Below are 26,122 nucleotides of genomic sequence, written 5' to 3'. Positions count from 1 at the left end.
GCTTAAAGGACCCTACCGTTGATAGAACGGAATCACGCATAGCAGAGCTAAGCCATCTTTCTTTTTTTTTACTCCTCTCCAACGGATCGCGATTCTTCTGATTAGCCTAATTGACATATTAATTGATATTTTCAGCTTTTGCACGGTTTCTTTTTTTTCCCTTTTAGCTTTAGATACAGCCCCGAGATGCTTATTGACTACACCTCCTCGATTGGAAGTCCCCCACGCACATGTTAAGCGGGGTTGGGGGCGCTTGGCTCCTGGAATCGGGACCCCTGGGTTTGGGTCTGATGACCAGTAGCTCTGATTTTAGATGTGAGCATGTTAGGCTTGAATGACGGAGTACCTGGGTTCGATCCTGACCACCGGCGGCTGCGTTTCGGTGGAGGTAAAATGAAGTGGCGTCCGTGTGCTGTGTGATGTCAGTGCACGTCAAAGAACCCCAGGTGGTCGAAATTTCCGGAGTCCTCCACTACTTACGGCGTCTCACATAGCCGAAGCCACTTTGAAACTTTAAATCCTAAAAACAAACAAATAGGCGAGGGGTGCGGCAATCACTCCGAGCATGCGCACTTGCTCTCTGCTATTGCTCTATTCCCATAACCGATAAGGTCCTCATGTTCTAAAATTTCCTATTATTTCAGTCACGTGCAATCATGCTGTTTTAAATACCATATTTTCCTTTATATAGATGCACTTTTGCAAAACACGCTTTAAATTAAAAAAAAATCCAAGGCAATAATTAACACGCTACGCTCCCTTATATAAGACGCGCCTCAATTTACCCAATAAGCGCAATGGGACTCTATAATATATGCATGCTTGCCCGAGCATCACAATATTCTCCATACCCGTGAAAACAACGCTCAACCCCCGCCTTCCCCCCTCCCCCCTCCACATAAAAATATCCTTATCTTTGCCAGGAGGAGAACTGTATTTGATTTCCGGCAGAGTTATAGTGCGCGACCGGGCCTAGGCCTCTCACGTGGGAACGACGAGATCTTGTCTGGTCTCGTCTCTTCGCCTCCATGAGGGCCTGCTGGACGGCCCAGAGTTGGTCGTTTAGGCTGGAGCTGCGCAGAGCGGCTGACCACCTCGACGAGGGTTTCGGGATTAACGCCTTTCAATATTTGCCACACGTGAATCATTCTGCAGGTAGCACATATGAACTGGCAATACTTCACTCCTTCACTGTGCAGCTCTTGTGCGACTTCGGTAGCATGTAGCACGCACAATACACGCAGCGAGTGGAAAATACACCTGCAGTAGCCACCAAATTTGTAAATAACGGCTGGATAGGGGAGTCTGCCTGGCCTGTAGCAATGGGTGAGGAGCGTGGATGTCATCTAGTTAGCACATGAGCTGGCATTTCAGTTGCTAAGTAATACTAATGCTTGAGGATTGAGGCTTCTGAGACGCTCATAGGTTTCGTTATTGCAGATGTCGCACCGTTAACTAGACAAAATTTTTGTTCAGAAAAAAAATTGCGTGTTATACATCAGAAAATACGGTAGCTGGTTTTCGGAATCGTGGTAAAACACTGTCATCTTGTTTGCATTTTATATTCAATTCATGAAACAGCGAAGCTGGCAGTTCACCGTTGGCTTGCGTGTACTTTGCAAGATATATAATTAAAAAATTCTTGTATTAGACGCACGTGTTATTCCTGCGAACAGACGGCGCTACGGGCGTGTCCGTAAAAATGGCGTAGGTGCGTGAGTTTCCAACCGTTGGTGGAGCACCTTGACACTCAAGAGCCGCCAGTTACTAGCATGTGTTAGTGATTGTAGGGCGTGTTTATTCGCAGTTCGGCTCATTGCAAACGGAACGCAATCAGGTAAGTTCACTTTTGCGCTCCATACTTTATATTGGCTAGCATCGATCACTTCTGTGTCCGAAAGCAGCTGGTTTGTGGCTGCGAACTTAAGCGTTACGTCGCTGACATAGGCGCTTCAACTGTTGCCTTGCGATCTCAGCACTGCTTGTTATTAAAAAGTAGTTAGGGAGAATGGCTTGTATTAGCCTTGTTGCGTCACTATGTCAGTCCTTGCATGCTGATGTCATTCAGTGTCACACGAAAGGTGTCGCCCTCCTAAAACGTTGTGTCGCTCAGGTGCGAGTTTTTTTCCCCATGATGTTTCTTCTGGTTTCGACGCGCGAAACTTTGCTTTACCACGTTCGCACCAACGTTACTGCAGTTTTATCTGTCTTTGACAGCGTGAACAGCTGGAAAGCCCTTATCGCTTCCTTGTGCGCAATCGGCGCAATTAAAGCGGCCAGCGCTCTCACTTCCTCTCATTTAATTTATCACTATTTCATCTGTTCAGTCGAGATTAGGCGTGAAACAAGCGCAAGTTCTACACGTACTGAACAGTGCAGTATGCGCAGTATGTGCAGTGACCAGCTCATGTGTGTTCGCCTTGGAAGGATCTCTACTCGCGACCCAGTTTGTCTATCTTCTTTTTTTGTTTAGCTCCGACCTTATGTGCGCCTATGGCCACAAAACCACTCCGCCCTGCGCCTCCACCTCCAGTGCCGAAGGCTAGGTGAGTGAAAGGTCCCGGTTACTTAAGGGCGTTTATCTGATCGCTATTTACTTCCCATTGAATTACCATTGATTACTTTTTTTATGTTCCTCCTTTGTTTGGTCTGTGTCTGTAGTATGTGCAACTAATCAAAATAAATAAATGAATGGGGCTTGTGTTGGTTTGCTTAGTTTTTAAGCGCAATGAAATTAACCAGCTAAATCCATTGTTACAGTGCACATTCACAACTGCCATCACTTGCTCAGAGGGATAGCAACAACAACAAGGTAAGCTGCCAACCACATCCAACCATACAATCAGCCTGACTGCACCCATTGCAGGACAAAGGCCTTTTCTATATTCCCCCAATTGCCCCAACCTGTTCTAACTGTGGCCACCTTACCTTGCAAATTTCCTAATTTCCTCTGACCACCTAACTTTCTACCTCCCCCATTACTCTTGCAGTCTCTTGAAATTCAGTCTGTTACCTTAACGGCCAATTGTCCTGTTGCATTTACATCACACGCCTTACCGAAGCCCGTTTCTTCTAGATTTTGGCTAGCCTATCATTAACCTGAATTTGTTTCCTGGCCCGCTTTGCTCTCTTCTTGTCTCTGTGTTACACCAATTATTTTTCTTTTCAAAGGCTGCTGTGTTATACACAGTTTAAACTGAGTGATCTTTTTTTATTTTATTTTTTAGCCTGTACGTTTTTACTCCTTGATATACTTTGGTTGTATCTCCCGCCGTGGCGGTGTGGGGGTTAGGGCACTCGACTGCTGTGCCCCAAAAATGCGGGATCAAATCCCGGCCATAGTGGCAGCTTTTCAATGGCAAAAACAAGGCTCCCATGTGTTTTGCGATGTCAGTGCACATTAAAGAACCCCAGGTGGTTGAACTTTATGGAGCCCTCCACTACGGCGTCTCTCATAGTCTTGAGTCGCTTTGGGCCATTAAACCTCATAAAACAACTTTGGTTGTATCTGCAGATACGGATATAGAGAAACTGCATAATTCATGGTAAAGTAAAATATGTTATAACTTTTGCTTGGAAGGGGTCTTTGTTGTATTCAAAGCATTGCAATAGATTTAAGCATCAAATATAGTGTTGGCACTGACTCTGGCTGCTGCTATTGTAGCTTACAGTTTATTTTATTATGTCAGGAATGGTTAGATAGATTACATACAGGAGGAGATCCCAAAGTTGGTCATATTATGACCTCTAATACTGATAACCTGTTAATTTAATCATATTGCAATAGGTTTTAGCATAGGCTACTCATTTGGTCTGATTTCACTGATCGTGTCAACAGGAGATGTATCTTGCTTGAAACTGTGGTACCATGTCAGTAAAACTTTCAGGGCTTCAGGGAGTGTCCGTAGTGGTGCAGGCTACGTTAACTCTGTGTGTTACTGGTGCCCATTTATCATGGCTTAAGTCACCTCAGCTTGGTGCTGCCTAGTTGCAGCGAATATCATTGAAGCAGTTTAGCATGGTTGGTCAACATAGCTGGTTCTTGTTCTTCTGGTTTATGTTATTCTGGTGCATCTTGTCAATCATTTTTTTCATTGTGCAGAATGAACGGAAAAATGGCACTGCTCCAAGCCGGCCTACAGTCATTCGACCAAAAGTTGTCCACACCCCCAAGAAGAAACCACCTCCTAGGCCACGTGAGAACTACTTTTTTTGTTGTTTTCTTTTTTTTTCTTCTTTTTTTTGTTAGCTGTGAAAAGAGGGGCACTTGTTTTGCTTTCTCAGCTTTATGCCAATGTTTGATGACCCATATCCGTAATTAGATACACAGTGAACTCTTTTTAAGTTGCATGAATGGTTTCTTCAAACTCATGCTTTAGTACAGTAAATATCAGCTGGAATAAAAACTGCTTGTCTCAGTTGTTTTTTTTTCTAACCTGGGCCTTGAGTTTGCCAACAGTCTTCTTTTAATCCAGTCCTACTGGTTGACATGAAAATGAAACCACCAGCTCCTACTACATGTGTGCAGTTCATATTAATAATAGGCACATATGACAAGTAGTGGCACCTGTCAAGCACACTCACTTGCCACTTTGCACGCACAGCTGGAACTAGATTGCACCTGCGTCTCCTACGTGTTCAACCCATAGCATGTGCCACGTTTTGTGAAAAGGGCAAGTTAATGCACTAATGGTCATTAACTACTGGCGAAGCACTTGTAGTGCTTAATTGTGCAAGGCTATTTCGTTGCCTGGAGCTACCAAGGTTCGATCCCGGATGCAGCATCTACATTTTAGTGGAGATGAAATACAAGGTGCCCGTATCCTGTGCACATCAAAGGGTTCTAAATAAATAGCCAAATTATCGACTTATAGACACTTTGGTAAAGCTTATAGACCAACTTCCCAGTAATGTAAGAAAATGTAATGGGAGCTGTTGTGTGAAATTGCGATGTTTTAACATACTGAAGCAGCGCGTGGGCTATGGGCTGCCAAGTTATTGCTCGGCTATTGAGCAGTGGCATGGGGAACTACATGGTCTGCATATTGTTGACAGCGGTGGAACTGATGCTTACTCATGCAGGCATTCTTGCATGTAATGGAAAAATCTGCTTAGCCAAATTACTGCCTTAAGTAGATGACGACAGCAGACAACACCATGCTTGCAGATAATGTATGGGCGACAAATTTAAACCTTACAGTTTCCACTGGCGTGTAAGGTAGCTGAACAATGCCTCAAGATGTGCCAGGCTTCCATACTTCGTTCTTTCTCTGCTTTCACTGAGTGAACTTCTACCCTATAGCCAGTATGTCAGGAGGGCCGGCCTCCTAAAACTGAAATTTAAAGAAAAAATTTTATTCACAAGATTTTTGTAGTTCTTTGTTTCACTTGTTTTAACCTTATACTAGTCCAATCCCCTTACTCACGGTTTATTATTGCTCTCATATTGCCAAGTGCAGTTTGTAGCTATAAGAAAGGTTTGCAGATGTAGAACGAGATAACAGTGAGCAATAAATGATATGCATCCTTGTGTTATGCAACTAAGTGTTTTGATAGGGAGGTGACCACATGGGTCACTCAAGATCTCATTTGGAAATCGCTTCACGAAGGAGCATGAACATAGGAGTGCAGTTAAAAATTTGCTTTCCAGCTGAAGAAGTAGGCTACCTGGCCATTGTGCTGCATGCTTGGGCCTTTACAGTTCGACAAAAGTCAAAGGGTATGAACCACATTATGGTCACCTGGGTGTGCTGATCATGTTTTGTTCAACTGGGCATTCCAGTTCATTGTTTGCCTCAAAGAGACTCTGAAAGAAGTCAAGTGGTGTAGGATGGCATGGGAGTATGAGTTTAGTATAAATGTTCTCGGAAACAAGCATTGGTTACAAACTGTAGTCATTTGAGCATGATGTGCAAGCATTTCAGGGCCCCCTTTAGGCTGTCTGCATGAATACTCAGATAGGTAGACTGTCTGCCTGCCAGACATGCTGCGCGAAAAAGGTTATCAGAGCAGCCAAGATTTCAGCTTCGCTGTCCAGTTATTTTCTTCTAATGGAAAGACTAATTAAATGCTCTTTTGTCTTTTCTCGTGCAGCACCACCTAAGGTTGGGGCCTTCCGTTCGCAAGGGAACCCTGTGCAAAACGAATCTCACAGTGGGGTAAGTATAGCCTCTTCATTAAAGTACCTTTCGCAGCTCATGTACATGCACACTTCTTTGCTTTTGTACGACCATTATTGGTTTTATGTCATTGGTAACTTAATTTTTGCAGTCTTGATTTCTCAGCCTTGCTTACCACTCTTGGTGTTTTGGCCATTGCACATTCTTGACGTGGCAACATGCTTCAACAGGTACAGAAAGCGCAAATTGCCTACATCTTGCTCTTGCCTCTTTCCTGACTTATGCCAAGCTAAAGTTTTCTTTTTTTACTTTAATTGCAGGGCATCCGTTATTACAATTCTTCAACTCGAGCCACATTTTATTTGCTTTGCTTGCACGGCTAACAGCATCAAATGGAATTCATGTATTTTCTTTTGTTGCTCTCCTTTCTTCTCTCACATCTCTACGAGGACTAATAAAGTAACAAACTTATAAAGTGGCAGAATGCTGTCTGTTTGTGCCACTTGGGTTAGCAGACTTCGCTGTTGTGCTGTTGAGACATGATTAGTAAGGGTCACACGCTTGCGTTGAGTTTCAGGTGTATTGGAATTTGGAGAGTGGATTGAGGGCCTGGTTAGGTAAAGTAAAGGAGGTGGGTCAGTAGTGGAAAAGTTTCAAAGAAACCCCAGCTGCCAGAGATATATGCTCACCAATGATCGCACACAATTTTGGCACGAAACTAAAGAACATAAGTAGAGTCTTGCAAGTCGGCAATAGAATAATTGTGTTCAGGAAAGTAATGCCGGCATCATGTGCTGCTTTTGCGGGCACGGAGCTTATATTCAGATTTTGCAGTCACTGTGTTCATTATAGACAGCCTTGCAATTAGTTGTTTGTGAAATTTTCGTCTAACATTCTACAGGGAAATGCCATCGTGGCAGACATTGACACCTTATTTGGTACGGCGGTGAAAAAAGACGGCACTTCTTGGACGGCACCCAATGGAACGTCGAGCTTGTTTTCACGGCGCACTGGTCTTGTGCGTGGGCAGTTGAATCTCTTCGGCTCAACCGGAAAGGGCCAGCAAAAGGGCTCACAGCAGCCAGTCAGGAAAGGGCCTGCACCAAGGCAGCCTACAGTAGCAGCAGCTGGAAGCGGAGCGAGGAGCTCATTCCGCAAAGGCACGGCACCCGCACCCCCTGTGCCACCGCATCGCTCTGGTTCTTCGGCCATATCTTCTGCGGGCAAAGACAGTGGCTCACTGTTGATCAGTTTCGACTCTCCTCCGGCGTCCCCCACCTGTTCAGTGGCCAGCGGCTCGTCAGGCGCAAGCAGTGCTGCATCGGTTGGCCACGGAGTTGGGAATGGTGCCCCTGTGTCACTCCTGGACTTGGATGTGCCGCCATTGCAGGTATGGACTTTGGAATACCTAGAATGATTTGTTGCTCTGTAATAAGATGACTGAAGCAAAACGAACAAATTTTTGTGGTGCGGTTATTTTTTCATTGTTCCCAAAAAATATGAACAATTAGTATCATTTACTTTTTGAACTAATTGGTAATTTGAAGAAATAGTTACGTATTCTTAATCAGGGCAAAAAATTGAATCAGAATACCAGGTTTTATCAAATTTGTTGAACAATTAGGAAAAATAGCTTTAAGAGCCATCTGTTTGCTACTGCAAGTCTTCAACTAATTTTATTTTCTATGGTGGCTCTGCATTTATCAACAATCTGAAAACTGGCCGCGGGCACCGCCACCATTTGTATACACCCAAATTTTGACCAATCAAAACAGCTGTTTCTTGATGCATGGGTCATATGGGAAAGTTCGCAACTGGTAGTATTGAAGAGCTCTGGTTTAAGCAGTAAAGTGGTTTGAATATGAGCTGTGGTAATCTTATGAAGTTTAGTGCAGTTGTTGTCTGCATCATTTCGGAGATATCCGCAGCAGTTTGTCTAATTTGTGATGAGTGCTTTACAGCATGTTGTGAAGCAGCAGTATGCAAACAAAAGTCCTCTTGATTACTTCCAAAATAACAAGCATTTTGTACTACCTTCAAAAAAATGTGTAATTTAATTGTAATTGTGTGATTAATGTTATTTGTCAAGATTTCTGCATTAAGGGAATCAAATCTATGAGCCTTTATCGCAGGATCAAAGGAAGCATGTATGGGGGGATAGTGCCAGCATGGGGCTTGCTTCAAGCCAGTCAAGCTGCCTGTTAGCGCAAATAATTTTACTAGTTGGTATTTGCTTCCAAAATTTTTTTGCTAGTGTAGGAAAGAATGTGAACACAGACATGTGAAATTGAATGCACTCTACTATCATGTCTAAATGACTTACTAAACTGTTGAACTGTCATGCCATGTGCTTTGTTGCTCCTTGATTCCAAGGTGTTTGAAGCTCTGCAGTGTCAGTGTAGTTGGTGGCTATGGAACCTCTGAAATGTTTCCGCATTCTGCCTTTGTACGCGATAGCGTCAAAAGTCCCGTTTTCTGCAGAAAGTTCCGTGTTGGCGTTTTGAGCAAAAGAGTCATGGCTCTGGCAGATGGCAGTTGGCAGGTGATAAGGCTGTGCACTGATTTGTCGACGGATTGTGTAACAATGCTATACCACATGCTGTCACAAAGTTGGGATGAGCTGCCAACAAGGTTGCTCATTTAGTTGGGAGAGGCTTGGATAGAAATCCGCCTTCTAGGCCTCTTTAGTGTCGAGTTAGGCCCGCTACTCCTAGGCAGTGCAGTCACGTTCGTATAGCGTGGTTAAAAGTGGGGCTTTATATCTACGTCGGGTGGTAGCCTATGACAGGTAGCTGGATAATGTGGTAGCTTAGAACCGTTTGCTAATAATAATGGGTGAGATATTAAAAACACAAGTTAATGTTCCGGTGACTAAGTGAGCAGAAACTACATATACACGAATGAGGAGCCCCAAGGAGAGCTGCGAACGGGAGTAATCAACATTATCACGTCATACCTTTAAAGTTGGAGCTTCAGAGTCCCTCATAATTTTTGTTTTTTTTTCCCTTTTCAGGATATACCATGGTCTGGTAGCCGTGGCCTGTCCCACTCTCGAACCACATTCTGGGGGCCGTCTCATGAAGGAGGTGCCGGGGATGCAACCCCTCAGGATGATGCATGGAACTTTCCCCGAAACACCTCTTTGCCCAGCTTGTCTCAGGAGGCAAGCCTGCCTTCATGCGACCCCTGGAATTTTCCCGAGACGGACGATAGGTGAGCATACTGACAAAGTGTGTGCGCTAGTGATTGTTGCAGCTTAATGAATACAGCACAGCAAAATGGCATCTTGGAAATACTCCTGCTTTGCTTATTTTTTCAGCTAACAGTTCAAGTTCATGACCCTCAGCACAAGCATATTTACAGTCCAAGGTGTCACCACAGTAGTTGTGTTAGTATTCATAGCCTAAATACTGAATTTGTTGGGTGGTATTTTCTAGTAGTTCGGTTAAATTGTTGTTCGAAAGTGAAAATAGTCAGACGCTCAGATGGAAGACATGAGTAAAGATGTCTCAATTATGTTTTTATTGCAAACACTGATGCGAAATTGATCTAATGGTACATTGTTCCCTGCAAGGGTCAATGTGCTGCTCCTTATGAATGTGAGCTTGGAGCTCCAAATATATTTCTCTCTTTTGCTATATAGGTTATTATGGAAATTTTCAATTACAGTTTTTGTCAGTTTGTGACCATTACTGCATGGCTTGTGTGGTTTTTAAAAGGGACACCTATGAGGCCAATTTGTGTTTTAACAGGATAGCGGTAAAAGATCCGCCATTGACATTGAGTAAAAAATCACTAGCATGGCTATGGTAGGGGCTAGTTGGCAGCTGACATGTGCGGGTAATGGTTCGTCCCAGGTTTGTATGATGTCACACGACCACGTGACGTGGCTGACTTGGCAGGATCTGCCAACTTAGACTTCTCAGTTCGAGTAGAAGGATGCGGCTTACCGAAACATCCAGTACTCTTGCATTTCGAGTCAGGACACCCGATCGGCAAACAAGTGCAGGGAAAATGAGGAACCTCGTTACGACATATAAAATGGGTGTCAACGGCCTCTGAGATAAGGCAAAGCATAGGGAATTTTCTTTATCACTGTGGACAGTCAATGTGGCAATAATTGACTAGAAAGCTGGAAAAAAAAATAAAAATGCCGCCTGTGGAGTTCGAGCCCGTAACTCCGGATTCCGTTTGCAGCATGTGGTTTTTTCTTCTACTTTCTAGTCAGTTATCTCCGCACTGATGAGAAAAAAAAAGGCCCTATGCTTTTCTTTGTGTCGTTGGCTGTTTGCTTCCCTCTTATGCATGGTACAGCTGGGCTACGGAAACACGTTTGTACGGCTTGGCTAAGCGGGATTTCGTCGATGTTTGGAGGTCTTTCACATAGCTTACGACTATGCACTGAAGAGTATGTGTGAGATTACAGAGGCACAAATTGATGGAATATTAGTGAAAAAGCGAGTGGCAAAGTGCATATATGCAAACGATGGTCTGCAAACGAGGAGCCATTAACACTGTCATGTCATACCTCTAAAGGAGTAGCTTAAGGGCCCCTTCATTGTTTTGTTTTTTTTGGCACTATAGCAACCTTCATCGATTTGGTCTGGTTTGATTTATTGGGTTTAACATCCCAAGGCACCCTTAAAATTTCTACAACCTGAGGTTTTCTAACATGCACTGGCATCGGAGTACATGGGCGCCTTGCTTATTGCATTCATTTGAAAGTGGCTGCCACGACCAGGATTGAACCCTTGTACTTGAATGCAACATTCGAACATGCTAACCACGTGGCCACTAGCAGCAGAATTTTTACTTGGGTAAAGTCAGCCATTGTGAAGGTTCAGTGCAAGCTTGTGAGAGCTAAAATTTTAATCTGCAGGTGACCTATCAATTTCAGTGAGTGATGCTGTTGTCCATCTTCAGGTGATTAAAACTTTTGTGATTTATTTTGACGAGAAACATATGAACAATTTTCACTAAATCGAATGTTCTGCTGCAGTGGCACCTTGAGCTAGTTTAAGGATTGAAAGTGTATGCAACCTTTGGGCAGATCCTTTCCAGTTGCTTTGTCAGCACATTCAGTCGTAATTTTCATCCTGTCGATGCCACATTGCAGTCGCGCCGTGATCCCGTTAAGTGAGAACTTGCTTGCCAGATTTGCTCTGTGTGTTTGTCGGTACTGCATAGCGAGCATGTTCAGATGTTCTCCCAATGGTGTCATGGCAAAAAGGAAAGCTTGGCAGCACTGCTGCATGCCTTTTCTTTTTTTTTTTTGTCAGTGAAATGGAAAAGCTGAAAGGTATCATTCCATTGCTTTCTCATTATTTGCAGTCCAAAGAGAAGGTAGTTTTTGGTATGAGATCTGAAAGCTGGGAAGGCATAAGCAAGTTATAAGGAACAGATGCAGAGGTGAAACATGGCTAAACCTAATATAACATGCAAAAGCACTTGTTAGGCATAGTTTAGCTTGGTAGTGGTATACTAGATGTATTTGACGTCACTACATTCTTGCCGTTACTTGCTAGGGGCACACTCCTGAATAGGAGGACTGTGATATACTATGTTGTTCAGGTTGCCATAAGTGACATAGATATAAAGCCATGCTTTGACCAAGTCATACGAACGTACCTGCGTGACCTAGGGGCAGAAGGTCTAACGCGAGATCCAAGGGCCTTGGAAGGCTGGATTACCCTTCCATCGTTATAGAGAAGCAAGAGTAGGCTTTGCAACTTGCCCGTTTTGGCCCTTTAGGTGATGGACCGAATCGGTGAGCTAGTTCGACCTTGTGAAGCACTAAAATATGAAGTGTTGGCCATAGGTCGGCGGAATCATTCATGAGTCAACTCACTCTGGTTCGCTCATGATCATGATTCAGATCATGATCTCAGTTGTGAGTGAGTCTTGACTCCCATTCGCATCATGACCTAAGTGGTGAGTCACTCCGGACTCATGTTCGGATCAAGATCGGTGTTTTCGTGGTGGGCGCCTTTTTTCTCAGTTACAGCAAAGTGGAGGAAAGATTTCTTGCCACAACAAAGCACAGTTACAGATGCAGTGGCTTGGCAACGCCTCTTGGGGACTGAAAGAGAGAAATCTGTAGAACTTCTTCCTGCATGCACTCCTTGGCAAATTTGTGCATTTCACACAGTTGTCACTCATATACAACTTAAGGTTGACAAAGACCTAGTCAAGCCTTTTTAGATTTTTTGTTTATGCCTCTCAGCAACCTGTAGTATTAAAATGATTGTCTTTGGTAACGAAATAATAATCACACATGGCACTTCACTCGCATGAAAAAGATACCACCAAACTAAAGCAGAAAAAACAAAGCCTCCTACATAAAGGTAACTGCCTTGGTCAAGACCACTTGGTCAGTGCTGTGAGCGATTCAATCCAAGTGACTCTTGAGTCAAAATGAGCGATTGAGCCTAGGTGAGTCATAAGTCGAAATGAGGGAGTAAGCGAGCCATGAGTCGAAGTGAGTCATGAGTGACAACGAATGTTGAGTTCTGGATGAGTGGTGAGTTGGAATGAGTCCATGAGTTGTGAGCCGAAATGAGTCTGAGTTCACAAATTCGTTGAGCCCAACTTTAGGCGAGTTTTAGTGGGCCCATAGGTTGTCCAAAATTTTGTGAGTAAGCCTGAGTGAGCATTCATGATTTTGCTGAGGTATCATGTCTGCACAGGTCAAGTTGACTCATTTGTGAATGTTGAATTTGCACACCAGACCCCATATGCGAATTGCCCCCATTTTACGTCTAGAAATTGGTTTACTGGCAATGCAAGCAGCAGCAGCCAGAGCCATGTCGCAATATACAGATGGTAGTAAGGTTATCTCGAAGCTTTTAAGCCATCCTGTGCAGGGGAAATGAATTGAAATTGACACCAGATTCTAGGTTTCATGGCCTGTGCTTGCGTTGAAGTGATACTGCATTGAGATAGAAGCGAAGATTGAGCACATCCGTCTAGTGCCGCTCACATATGTGCATGCAGAGAATTTTTTTTCGTTCGACTGAAGTCAAGGACACAGATAAATAGTTCTGGGGTTCGGTTTCTGGCTACTGGGCTGAAAGTAAAATCATCGTGAACCAGTTGTGTGGAGACTTGCTTACCCGTAACAGTGCAGTGTTTAACCCAAGATGCGTTCACATTTTTCTGACTTCCCTACCACGTAGGAACACTCAATTCTAGTGTTTAGCGAGAAGTAGGCGCTCGCCTTCAACGAAACAGCACCAGTCAATAATGCACCCGAGGTAACTTGTTACTGCACCGAGGCTGATCACATTGGCTCGACTGCAGCCACCGCCTGTAGCTCTTGAAGATTGCCTGAGGAGTTCAGATTGATGCATATTTTTCATTTTTCTTCCCTCTCTTCAGCTCGCCATCAGAGGAGTGGTCCCCGCCTCCTCCAATGCACCCACCCCCTGCACTGCCCGCAGGAGAGATCAGTGCTCAGCAGGTGAGACAGACCTGGCGCTGAGTTCTTTTATAATATTTGTTGGACAAGCTTTTGTACTGTCATACTATGTAGGTGGCGGCTTCATGGAAAGCAAGTGTAAAAAACTTCGAACAGTTTTTTTTTTGCTGATATGGTTATGCGCCCTTAACAGTGTGATCACCGCTTGGGGCGCAGGTTTACAAGGCAAGAACACTGTATAATTGCTTAGTTTATGGTTGCACATGATGCTTTCAATGTACCAAACCCTTTACGGGATGACACAAAAAGGGGCGCAGACAAGACTGAGCGTACTCCATCTTGTTTGTGTCTCTTTTTGTTAAAATAACGGTTCGAGGGGCTAGTTGGTGCTGCATAATACCCAGAAATGTGGCGCAACAAACACAAACACAAGTGAAGAGACACAACACACACGCACACTACCAACTGTAATATGGATCTGAAAACACTTCCTCTTCACTACTCCTCTTCTTCTACACTCACGTACATCTTCTCATCTTCCTCTTCTTTGCCAAGGGGATATTGGCACTTTCTTTCCCGCAGAACATAAACATCGTCCAAGCATAGATGGACATGTCTTACTGCACATGTGTGGTGGTGGTTATTAGTGGGTGACTATGGGACTATGTGGTGGTCTTTGTGACTGTCCAGCGTGGTATTAGTTTCTTGGCAAAGCAGAGGTGTGGAGAAGCAAGTGAGTGTAGAATTGGTGACTGCCATGCTTGGGCAATGTTTATGTTCTGCGGGGAAGAAAGTGCCAACATCCCCTTGGCAAAGAAGAGGAAGATGGCATGTACTTGAGTGTAGAAGAAGAGAAGTGGTGAAGAGGGAGTGTTTTCAGATCCATATTACAGTTGGTAGTGTGTGCGTGTGTTGTGTCTCTTCGCTTGTGTTTGTGTTTGTTGCGCCACATTTCTGGGCATTACTCTTTTTGTTGCATCCCATAAAGGAAGTAGCGCATCGCAAGTGTCACATACAACCAATTACGGCCAGCTCCCGCGCGTTTAGATTATGGTGTCCCTCCGTACTTCTTGTGTGTTACATGGGGTGCTGCGCAGAACCAGTTTGTGTTGGTTTGGCGCTTGCGTGTCTTCTACTGTGTTTTTCTCTTAGAGGAGTTTCTGTTGAAATGTACTTGGTATTTAAGCCCATTGTTTCTGTTCTTAGTATGACAACATTGAAAGGCAAAAGCCTTCTTTCCTTAATTTTAAAACTTTGTTTAGAGAGCGTGTATGAAAAGGAAATGCCAGCATTGTGTGTGTAAGGTTATCGAGCGTGAAGAGTTGATAATGTGGATCGCGCAGCATGTGTAGGTGATGCAGGATTTATACTAAGCATGTCAAGAATATTTTACGCAGACGCACATTTTACAATTGCATACTCGTAATTGTGAAGGCACCATTTTAATTCTTGCATTTGCATAATATTTGTCATTCTACAATATGATATTCTGGCTTCTGTTTCTAAAGGGCAAGGTTGCAATGCTAGCGCATTCAGAATTCAATTCATGCATAAAAATTATACTCACATTTGTTTTAAGCTTATGTCTTTGGAGGTTAGATGAAAAAGGTTGAAATTGTAACATACATAGTTACAATTTCTCTAGGAAACTAGAGAAACAAGTTTTTAAGTTCATTCTGTTAAGCCTTTTTTGGGCAGTACTAGTACTGTGTAGTATTTTTGCAAGAAAATATAACTTTGAATATAAATTTTAAGTCTCAATGTTAAACTTGGCGTAGAATTGACACCTTGGCTGGCAACTTTTTTCTGTGAGCTTACGTGCGCCGTTTTCCATTCCCTTGCACAGGATCTGTCAGGGGCTGCAGTAGCGAAACAAGATTACCAATCTTCTGCACCTGGACAGCTCTCGCTGAAGGCAAGTGCCTTTAACTATCTCACAGTTCGGCCCTAACTGTGTGACTGTGGGTTACCGCGATGGGGTGTTGCATGTAATGGGTTAATGACAATTGTGCCTCTGGTAGTCATCGTCACTGTCGTTAGCCTAACCACGTCCACTGCAGAACAAGGGCCTCTTCCAGATGTCCTTGATTAACCTTGCCCTCTGCTATCTGTGGCCACCTCATTCCCACTAACTTGCTAAATCTACCCACTTGATTTCCTACCGCCTCCTGCAGTGATTGTCTTCATCGGAATCAACTGCATTATCATAAAACACTGTTATCTTTCGCTTTTCTTCACATGCCCTGCCCATAAAAATCCACCAACCATCCAAGGTACCAGCTCGTGTTCCCCGGCTTAGTCTGCTCTCTTCATGTCCCAACATGGCACTTATAGTTCTGCTTTGCATGCTCAGATGGTCTTTAAAGTGAAACGACAGGAAGACTTTCGGGTCTAGTTCTTTGTGAGGGTCATGAAATGGTCGTCCAACGTTTCTGCTGCAGGTTTTGTATTCCTGTAGATAATACCGGACAATATTTATTTTATTTTCGAGGTATGCACTCTCTCGACTCATTTTTCATTCCAACTGAAGTGATTGAAATTGAGGCTGTGAAGCTCCTCGCACCAGCAGTGATCGGCCAAGTTGAAACGCTCTGGTGAGGTCGAGAACAGAGGCAAGCCGCTGCGTAGTCTACAGTGCCGGCTCCGATAAGCTATCAATGTGCTGCACAAATGGTGTTCACACATGCCAGCAGTCATGGCACCTAAGCAAAGGAGCTAGTAGTGCATCATGTACGAGTTGGTATGTTCCAGATGCATTGTATGAGCACACCTGGGTTGTGTCTCTTCTAAATAGTGAGGAATTTACTCCACAGACCTGAAAAAGTTGTCCTTAGTAACCGAGTGTCTCTTGTAACCATGTCTCTTGTATGCAATGTTGTTAACATGGCAGACATAGGAAAACCAACCAAACCATTTTCAAATGTCTTTTATAACCGAGTGTCTCTCGTAACAGTGTCTCTAGTAACGAGATTTAACTGCTACTACACTCGTCTCTACTTCCAATCACATATTTCGGTGATATACGCTGCAAGCTTGGCCTCCAGCTCTGGATAGCATGCCAACTGTATCCTTCGGAAGCCCCTTCTCTTGGCGTTGAAAATTTTATCTCGCTGCCACTGCCATTCCCACATAACTCATTTAGAACATTCTAACTTGGGCCCACAGCACAGTTCTTTCTTGGTATAAATGATAGCCGCCTCCTTGAGCGCTGCGCGAAACAAGTGCAGAATGCTTTTGGGACTGGAGAGCTCATGACGAAGCATGTGGCTGGTCGTAAAGTCAAAAGTGCGAACACTCGAACCACGCGTGAATTGAACGAACGATCGGAGTTGGCTCTTCCATAAACCATCAACAGTCCCTAGAAGTGCCGCCGTATCACCTGATCGGACGTGACTGACGTGCAAAAAGTGAGCGTCACCGCGATTTGGAAAAGTGGTTCTTCCGTAAACTATCAACACTCCCGCAGGTGCAGCTCGTGCTGTGCAGTAAGAGTTAAAAAATAAAAATTCTCCCTGAGAAGCAGGCGCAGTAACCTTATTTTGCACTTTAAGCCGTAGAGCAAATACATTCGCCGTATCGTCCCTGATATAGTTTTTATCCTGCTCTTATTCAGGGTGCCATGCTTTGGTTTCAACTGTTAGTCGACCCCCCCCCCCCACACACACACACTTCGAATTTTCGAATTCTAAAAAAAGGAGATGGCTCACAGTCGTGCAAATACGGTACTTGGAAGAGTTTCTGACGATGCAACAACAGAGAGATCAGTTCAGAATAACCTAGTGGGCTGCCACTCTCACCTGTTTCCGATGTGACAGCCTCAATAATTTCCAAATTGCTAAACTAAAATAAAAAAGACCCCCCCCCCCCTCCTTACTTTTCCTCGATGCCGCCACCACATGGCGGTCTCCCGAATTTCTATGTTGCTAAGTTGGCAGGTATGTATATGTCTCTTGCTACCGAACCAACGTCATAGAGCCGCAGATAGCCAGAGTTTCACTGAAAAACGAATTGCACACAGTTGTTTCTTTAAGATAATATGTGCATTGCTGTGAAAGCGAAAATAAACATGATGGCCCCCATGTGTTCTTTAGGTGCACGACCTGATTGCACTGATTTCCGAAGAGGGTCCTGAATGGTACCGTGGCCGCTGCGGCAATGAGGAGGGCCTGGTACCAAAAAGATGTCTGGACGTATTAGTCCCACCCAGGAAAAGCTCTGCAGAAAATGTAAGTAGCACCGCAACCCCTCCCCCCTTTTTACCACCTCTGTGCATCGTGGTAGCAAACTAATGAGAAGTGGTCGTTGGCTGCCAAGGTACCTTGTGCAGTAAAAGCAAAGTGTTAATTTCTCTGCAGACTGCTGTGGGAAGTGCTAATAAGCTCTTTAACGGTGCTGTAGATTTAGTGCATGCAGCCAAGCTTTATATAAAGTATTGCCCAAGTAAATTATGTGCTTCACGGGTGCCTTGGAAGTTTTATCGCTACAACAACGAGTGCATTAAACCAGACTTTTCAGTCTTTGTTGGTGCAGGCGTGTTCAAAACATTGTTAGTAAAGCTTGTTCCTTCTTAACCACTAAATAACCGAATCTAGATTTAAAGGTTTCTTGCTCATAGAGGTGTTTGGGTCTTCGTGAGAAGCACATGTGCCATACCAAGATATCTGTTGCCTAAAGGGAGCCATTGAAATAATCTTACTTTGTAGTAAAATGTGTTCTCATTTTTTAGTAGTGCTATGTTAGTGGCTATAGCATGCTGCCATTTAGTATGATGAATAGTCCGCATCTTAAGACCATACCACCAGCCACATACATAAATTGTATATATAGGCAGAGTTGGATGGGAATATAGGTCGACTCCCTTACCTTGAAGTGAAAAAAAAAAGAAAAAAAGAGTGAAAACTAAAACAAGACAAAAAAAGAGAAGAAGCACATATATTTATTTGGCTCTGTCCCCGCATCACCTGAGTTACAATCTCGCTCCAAACATTTAGCAGCGTCCATCGGAAGACGACTCTTTGCCGCTCGCCACCTCCAGTGCATCATCTAGTTCCATCAAGCGTGTTGTGTAGGCAGCATTCCTCGAAAGGTTGCACGTGAACAGCTGACCTTGTCCATGCCACCGCGCACACTTTTTCTGAAACGCCAAGCTGTCGCTGAGCGAGCGGCCAGCCATGTTGCCGTTCGCTTTGGTGAACACCAACTTTTTCTGAAAAGCTGCCGTAAACTGTCTCGACATGCCACTATTTATTGCTAAAGGGGGCATTTTATACTATTATAGGTCGAACGAAGGAGTGCATGTGAAGGCAAATATGCCAGGGACGAAAAAAAATAAAAATGTCTGCAACTGAAGGATGTCGATATGGTTTTGGCTGTCCTTTCACGAGCAGGCATGCAACATGTTCCCGTACTGTGCCCCAAATTCTGCTAAATACCGCTATATAAGATGAGGGGGCCACTTTAACTTGCTTTCCTTAAAAAAAATATCCTGACCTATATTCCGGTTTGTAGGTACTAGTTGTCTACTAAGGCCTACTGTGTGTTTCCGCAGGGTGTTGCAGTGACATGTCGGCGAGCATTGTACGACTTCGAGGCAGAGTCCAGCCAAGAGCTCAGCTTGCGACAAGGAGACACAGTGCGCCTCCTCGGTGTCTTGGACAACGATTGGGCCCTCGGTGAAGTCCACGGGAAGAGGGGCCGCTTTCCCCTAGCTTTTCTGGAGCCGGAAGCCCAACCAGCAGGTGATCTTATGCTTCTTTTGTGTGCTGCTCGATTACTCTGTACGTAACATCTGTGTAGAGACTTGAGTGAATCTAGAAGGGCATCCTCCAGTCCCGAACTTCCGGCTGCTTATTCTTTCCTTCTGGTGCATTATGTCTCTCACATTGGCTCATCTGTTCTGTTGTACTACTTTGTGTTACATTCTTGTGCAACATCTGGTTCACCAGACATTGTTCGCTGTCTGTATATGGCACAAATCGCTTTCATCACACTGTTTACCTTTCCAGGCTGCCCTGCTATTGCCCTCTACAGCTTTAACGCCGAGCAAGATGGAGATTTGGGTTTTGCGGTAAGTGCAAGTAACAGCTGCGAATAAAAGGACTCTGTAAGTTGCCCCGTTTTGCGTATTGCAGGAGGGAGACACAGTGGTGGTGCTGTCTCGAATTAACAAGGACTGGCTATACGGGGAGCATGCCGGTAGAAGAGGACAGTTCCCAGCTTCCTTTGTCCAGCCGATATCGAAAAACACCTCCACGAAGGTACGTTTCTGTCACACTGTTCCAAAAGTGACTTAGTGCGGTGATTTTAAATCTTAAAGGGACACCAAGGAGGGCTCCGCCCAGTTATCTATTGCAGTAAAAATCCGCTCAGACTCTTCATGGCTGTAATGATGTTTTTCCAGCAGCAGAGGACACTTTTTTGGCTGGGAAAGTTTAATATTCAAATTTCTCTGCAACTCAATTTAAACTCGTAGTATTTATGTCGAAAAGAACTACTAATTGCTGTCATTTTAAAGGGAATGGTGGTGCAGCTTAGCCTGCGAGATCCATGCCCAAAAGTCTTGTGTCAGTGAACACAATTGACATTGAAGTTGGTCTACTATAGTAGACACACTTGTATACTATTGCATTTTTCTTTTTGGTCGTTTTTTTTTTTTTTTTTTTTTTTGTTACATTATAAAAGCTGTTTTTGATGAGTGGTACATTTGTGATTGGAGCATAGTGTCCTATCAATGCAGGCCAGCACAAGGCTACCTTCAGTTTTAAGCCTAAAATGGACTTTAAGCTCTAAGGTATGAAATGTGTCAAACTTTCATTGTTGGCCACGTCTTTTTGTATAATGTTCATGTTGCTGTAAGGTGGCCGTAATATCCAAAGCCCTCCACTATAGCCTTTCGATTAGCCCGAGTCACTTTGGGACATAACTGAGCTGTGTATTTTGGTCCTGTTTCGCTATTTGCGCATGCCTTGTATTTGTGGCTTGGTCACCTGATCAGTTTCCAGAGTCGCTTGTCCAAAGGCCTGCGAAACAAGCACTTCTTGCAGGTGATTCGACACACCAGCTTTAACGATGTCTTTTATCTGAAAGACCATAGAGGTGCAGCTTAGTACTGAGTAGCAGAATAGTAGAATCATGCACAAGCTGATAGTGGAGTGCTGGTATGCTAAATATCACAGCTTTTCCTCAGGTTACTGGTGTGGCACAAAGTCAGTATATCATGCTTTAGATCATGTGTCACTTTGGTCTTGGTGATGGCTTCAGCCTTATATACTTTATTTAACCAAGGCTTCTCTGACAGGGTTTTGCAGAGCCATTAGACTCCTCGCAGTTCTTTTGGGTTCACCAAGCGCTTGTATCTGTGTATGCCGCAACCCCGTTTCCTTCGCACACTTTTGGCCTGATAGTACCGTGATCGCTTATAGCAGATTATTGCACTGAACAGCCAGTCGCCATTGATTGAATTTGGCCTTTTTTGAAGGGCTATGCATGTGCATGCAGTGATGGTAGCAGAAAGATATGCGGTTCCCCTTCAGGTGAAAAAAATTAAGAGCTTCTTAATGTGCTGGATGAACAGTCTCCTGCACAGTTGAAAAGTCTTGTAATTGTTTTCCCGCTGCTATGCAAAATTTATTCTTGTAGTGTCTGCTTGCGCCTGAGCCAAACTCGCTGAAAGAGCACATCTTTTGTCTTTTACAATGCAGGGCGTTGACATCTACAGAGCTGCATTTGCATTCGAAGCCCAGCATGCCGACGAACTCACATTGCGTCCTGGAGATAAAGTTCAGGTCACTAGCAAAGTGAACAGCGACTGGTGGCAAGGCAGATTGCTTGGCTCGGCTTCCAGCGAGGGCATCTTTCCCGCAGCCTTCGTGGAGAGCCTGTCTTAAGCGCCAGGTGCCAACCAGCCAGCCTGCCCGCCCCACAAACTGCCGACGGGGCAGCTAAATTTCCCCCATCTGTGGTGGGCCCATTGGACAAGGAGTGTGCATTCTCTCCCCCGCAAAGCAAGCGTACTTGCAGCAGAACAGAGACTCGTGCCCCTTCTGTGATTTCTGCGGTTTCTTCCTCGCACAAGTGTCGTTCGAGACACAAAAAAGGTGTGCGAAGGTGCTCACATTGAAAATTTTTGTGCGTGACCATAGACTGTATTTAGTGGACGTAGTCTTGTATTGGAGTGTGCTAAGCTGTGTGCAAAGCACTCTGCCATGATTGGCTGTAGTGCATTGTAGTAGTGTGTATGTACGATCGATTGCTGCCATGTGCCACCGTGTTTTGAACATGCGTGCTATGCGGGACTGCTGCACGTTTATGTAGTTGCGTTAACATAGTGACAGTGCTTGCTCCGTAGGATATGTACATAAATACTGCTACCGTTGCGTTCAAATGTTTTACAGGAGCGTTAGGTATACTGTGTAGGACATATGCAAGTTGCCAAGGCAGAATTGTTGTGTTCAGAAATAAAAAAATCTGCTATAAGGTCACACACACCCCTTACATAGAGAATAGCATCATCGCCTATATCTGTGCACAGGTGTGAAACTCCATGCGGGTACTTTCTATGGGGGTTGCAGACCTTCAACCGTTATAAGAATGTGAACGCCCATAGAGAGCCTAGTCAATAGGGTACCATGGAGAACAAGGAGTAGCAAAACTGTAACTGCGCTACGTGGCCAGAGGTCATCATTTCTGTGCGGACGATATATTTTGTCTGTTGATGGTACAGCGTACTGAGTGTTTTGCATATGATTATGTTGCGATTTTACAAGCCAAGCGTTCTAGGATTAGCGCCTTATTAGGATGCACTACTGTTAAAAATTAATGGGTTGTTAGCAGCATCCTCAACTGTATTTGCATTTGTAATTTTAACAGAGCTAAGAAGCTGCTTTGAAAATTGTTGGCAAAAGAAATGAATGTTTGTACCTGCATAGCTGTCTGCCAGCACACGGTGACATTCCGAGTGATGTTTCCTTTTTTTTTTTTTTTTTTATTGAAGAATGTTTGCATTCTATAAGTACCGAATACTGAACAAAAGACTGCGAACTTCGTGGAAAGATTTTTACACATTTTCCCGAACTGGCGCCGCATGATTAGCTTTGTGTCTGTATGGTGTGTTGAGACAGTGATTGTAAAATTTCTAAGAAAGTGCTTTTATTTACACAAAGAAAAATAAAACTGTATGCAAGAGATCTGTGGAACTTCTGGTACAAAGGTCTAAAGTGGGAACTCTGACTTTTCTGCAAACAGAGTCCAGTCACAATCATCTGACGACCCCACAGGATGGCTTCCTCTGGTAAGTTCGTCAAAGGACAGCATTGTGAAGAGCTTGTCGACTGGTGAAATAGCTTTGCTTCCAACCTATAATGAGGAGATCGCTTCTGATTACTCTTGGTGCACTTGCAGTGGTGTATTGAGGGTTACAGTATCGGGCAACATTATAGGCATGAGAAACAACCTTCTCTATATACCAGTAACATACTGAGAAAAATGGAGAAGGAGCATTATGTGAAAGAAGGGAAGGGGGGGGGGGGAGGATGCCAGATATTTTGCACCTTGACAAAGGAATGCATGTAAGCTTTAAGTTGCGTATTTGGTATATTGACCCAGATACATTCTGTTCCATCGCATAATGCAAAAACATGCAGACATGACCACTGATATATTTCACAATCTCTCGAAGTTCACTGAAGCTGTTCAAAAGTGGAGATCATTGGGGGCCATTTTTTTTATGAACTATTGCAGGCCCAACTGGCCAGCTTTTTCTGTGTTCTGTGCTTTTGTATGCATATTCAAGACTCCATATCTCCTACACATCCTGGTAAAGGTGAATCGACTGCGTAATGATGTTGCCTTTCTCAAGGCCACTTGATGGCAATATGTATTTTTATGATGACTCAATTAGGTGTAAAGCATGCATTTGAGAGCTTGGTGCAGCACGTTGGCGTAGCGCTATAAGCGGCTTTGTTCCAAAAACGGGAGTGTGGAATCATGAGATTTTTCCAATGCACAAAAAATGAGAACAAACACCTCAGAGTTCGTGTTCTCTCTTCTACCTTCATCCTTGTGTTTTTTGTGCGCTGGAAGAATGTCTCATAATTGTGCTAGAAACCAACTAGCCCAGCTTTCTACACTTAGTGTGGAATCACTTGGCCACACCAACTGCTCTTCTCACATGTTTAGCCACATGTCCCTTATGGTCCATTTGATTAGTACCATAGTTCTGGGAGAAAAGTACCAGGTAATAATAAACTGCAATAAAAGGCATTTGCCTAGTTCGGATTGATCACATTGACTTTGTCAGTATTGGTTAGGCCTCTAACTCTAGACACCATGACCAGAAGTGACGAACATGAGCTGTCATAGCTGTTTGATCAGCGCAGTAAAGATGAGGGGAAGAATGAGTTCTGTGAGTGCCACTGCTGTCTGCAGAAGCTCTACAAACACTTGCACTTCGTAAGCAAGCGAAAACAATAGGCCATGCATGGTCTGAAGGTATAGTACCAGCATAGCTTATTTTGAAATACAAACTCTCTTCGTTGTCCTTAAGGAAACGTGAAAAGAAAACTCATGACATTACAGTAGGGTTATGCACCCAGTGTAATAAGAGTTAAATCCTGCGTCTGTTCAGAGTTATATTAGAAATTACGTCCTATAGGCAGGTGTGTACACACCATACACAACAATGGTGTCTGTAATCAAACAATGCCGTGCACATGGAACTGTGGCAGCTATGTGCGTTAATGAAAAAACAAAACTGAGACATCGTGAAAAAACTTGGGCAATGCAAGCTATGACAGGATGTGTGGCCATTTGACATTTGTCTGTTCAAATTATTTGCGTGGCATAAAACTGCTGTAAGGTGGCAGCCCTGAGGCTCGTGAACATTCACTGCTTGTATGTTACTCATGATACTTACTATGGGACTCACATTAAGTGCCGTACAGACACAATGGTCTGGGTCAAGTAGCGTTTCCTCAAATATCCAGTCAGCAAGCAGTTGCCCGTCAAAGTACAGCTGTGTGTCTTTCGTGATGGTGCCTTCCTCGACTTCTGTTGTCAAGCAGTTGAAGTCCAGTCGCTGTAGATTGATGCTTAATCCAGAACCTATAGCCTTTACGTAGCTCTCCTTTAAGCACTGTAAAATGACATTTCATAAAGGTATCCTGTAAAGTATTCCTCTGCAGTTATAAGCTTTGTACTTGCCCAGAGACGATAAAAACGTCGAAACAGATCACTTTCAGTGCCAGCCTGCTCAATGAAGTTCCATTCACTTGGAGTGAATTGCCGCTGCATAACTGCGAAGAACTCTCGTACAGTCTTACCACCTGTAAAGCGATGCATATGTGGTCACTGCTGTGTAAAATTTCAGCAAGGCTATCAGGTAGGCATTGGCATTTGTTTGTTAATTACCAGAATACTCCGTTTTCATGACGTCGACGCCTACGTTGGGGTATTCATCAGCTGCTAACACTGCAAAATCACCTTGGTGCGAAACGTTGAAGTCGAAAGAACGATCTCGCATCTCTGGGTGCGTTACGACAGGTCTGTTGCTTTCGTCTCGGCCTAACCGTAGATCATCATAACGCAGACCATTAAGTTCGCTAATGCATTTTCTAAGGAGCAGACGTCCGACCTAGAAGAAAACGAAGTCAGATTGTAGAGCATATATTCACCGATTTGTGGTAACATAAGCTAACACATCTTCAGAACTTCACTATGTGGAGTTTTAAAGCATTAAAAAGCCTACTAGCCTGATTTGCGCTGCAGAACAGAAGTTTTTGACATTGTTAATAAACACGGATTTCAAAAGACTGCAAGCAAAAATACGTCATTAATATTCTTCACAATGAGTTCTCGCGTGCGTCCAGTTTGCATCCCGAACAGTCGTGATGTTTACGCAACTGAAACTATCTATCGCACGTCACTAACCATTGATGCCTTTGCGTCTTTAGTGAAAACGAACTTGCTGATTCGCTCTTTTTCTTCCGGCTGCACACACTGCAGAGCGTACAGCCACTGTTCTCGTGTCGGTTTCCATGCGCGGACATTGAATGCCCACCGGACGGACCTCGTCATTTCTGCGATGTGGTGCACTGGTGCACTGCTGACTACTGTAACCGTAGAGTAATAGCCTTTGATCATTCGGCTATCAAGATTGGCGCAATTAGTTTGCAGTTAATATTCCTTTCATAATTCACTGCAGCCACGTTAATCACGTTTCACGCGTTTCACGAGTAGGGATTGAGACATGATTGAGAGTCTAGAATCAGTTACTTCCGCCATGGAATCAGCTGGAGCGGAGTGTGGCTTTGACCGGCTTTGACTTCACGCACAAATTCCACGAGAGGTGTGACCGAGACTCCTGCGCGCTACATTTGAATGACGCTGAGAAATCCATCCGCTGTATGTACTTCAGTTCTGGTTGCAATTTCGTAACGGTTCGAAATTCCCACAATTTTTTTACCCGTCGCACGCAATGTGTGTTTTACATTCTCATCAAAGGATCATACCACAGCTACTGTATACTGAGCACGGCATTTTTCTGTTCGTTCGAAACGACTGCTTGTTTGCTACGCGCTCTTTTCGGCGA

The 26,122-nt window shown here is 44.0% G+C and overlaps 2 protein-coding genes across 3 annotated transcripts; one reads left to right on the top strand and one right to left on the bottom strand.

Moving 5' to 3' along the window:
• Positions 1 to 1,677: 1,677 nt before the first annotated feature.
• Positions 1,678 to 22,721, top strand: LOC146191392 (uncharacterized). Its single transcript, XM_084601945.1, has 14 exons — positions 1,678 to 1,837; positions 2,474 to 2,546; positions 2,761 to 2,812; positions 4,103 to 4,196; positions 6,094 to 6,158; positions 7,021 to 7,509; positions 9,133 to 9,332; positions 13,497 to 13,578; positions 15,383 to 15,451; positions 17,628 to 17,762; positions 19,085 to 19,274; positions 19,542 to 19,603; positions 19,668 to 19,793; positions 21,237 to 22,721. The coding sequence occupies exons 2-14, from the start codon at positions 2,494 to 2,496 to the stop codon at positions 21,420 to 21,422; spliced, it is 1,803 nt and encodes a 600-aa protein (XP_084458071.1). The 5' UTR covers positions 1,678 to 1,837; positions 2,474 to 2,493; the 3' UTR covers positions 21,423 to 22,721.
• Positions 22,499 to 25,856, bottom strand: LOC146191391 (L-aminoadipate-semialdehyde dehydrogenase-phosphopantetheinyl transferase). 2 transcript variants are annotated; one of them, XM_084601947.1, is made up of 5 exons: positions 25,462 to 25,856; positions 24,943 to 25,165; positions 24,736 to 24,857; positions 24,461 to 24,667; positions 22,499 to 22,890 (listed from the first exon to the last, which is right to left on the bottom strand). In XM_084601947.1, the coding sequence occupies exons 1-5, from the start codon at positions 25,672 to 25,674 to the stop codon at positions 22,747 to 22,749; spliced, it is 909 nt and encodes a 302-aa protein (XP_084458073.1). In that variant the 5' UTR covers positions 25,675 to 25,856; the 3' UTR covers positions 22,499 to 22,746. The 2 variants fall into 2 exon arrangements, with proteins under 2 accessions (XP_084458073.1, XP_084458072.1); XM_084601946.1 differs by having other exon boundaries at positions 24,449 to 24,667; positions 25,462 to 25,855.
• Positions 25,857 to 26,122: the final 266 nt, after the last annotated feature.

Source organism: Amblyomma maculatum, chromosome 4, assembly GCF_055883805.1.
Source record: "Amblyomma maculatum isolate TAMU_Amacu chromosome 4, ASM5588380v1, whole genome shotgun sequence".
NCBI lineage: Eukaryota > Metazoa > Arthropoda > Arachnida > Ixodida > Ixodidae > Amblyomma > Amblyomma maculatum.
The sequence above is the reverse complement of the archived record's forward strand: the minus strand, read 5'-3'. Positions and strand labels throughout refer to the sequence as shown.

What these genes read in the sequence shown, in the direction of transcription:
- LOC146191392 (XM_084601945.1), top strand. Translation starts at nt 2,494, where the DNA reads ATGGCCACAAAACCACTCCGCCCTGCGCCTCCACCTCCAGTGCCGAAG. An exon ending in GAAACCACCTCCTAGGCCAC is followed by an intron (nt 4,197 to 6,093) that starts GTGAGAACTACT and finishes TTTCTCGTGCAG; the next exon opens with CACCACCTAAGGTTGGGGCC. An exon ending in CGAAAAACACCTCCACGAAG is followed by an intron (nt 19,794 to 21,236) that starts GTACGTTTCTGT and finishes TTTACAATGCAG; the next exon opens with GGCGTTGACATCTACAGAGC.
- LOC146191391 (XM_084601946.1), bottom strand. Translation starts at nt 25,674, where the DNA reads ATGATCAAAGGCTATTACTCTACGGTTACAGTAGTCAGCAGTGCACCA. An exon ending in CATGAAAACGGAGTATTCTG is followed by an intron (nt 24,858 to 24,942) that starts GTAATTAACAAA and finishes ATCGCTTTACAG; the next exon opens with GTGGTAAGACTGTACGAGAG. An exon ending in GACGTTTTTATCGTCTCTGG is followed by an intron (nt 24,668 to 24,735) that starts GCAAGTACAAAG and finishes GTCATTTTACAG; the next exon opens with TGCTTAAAGGAGAGCTACGT.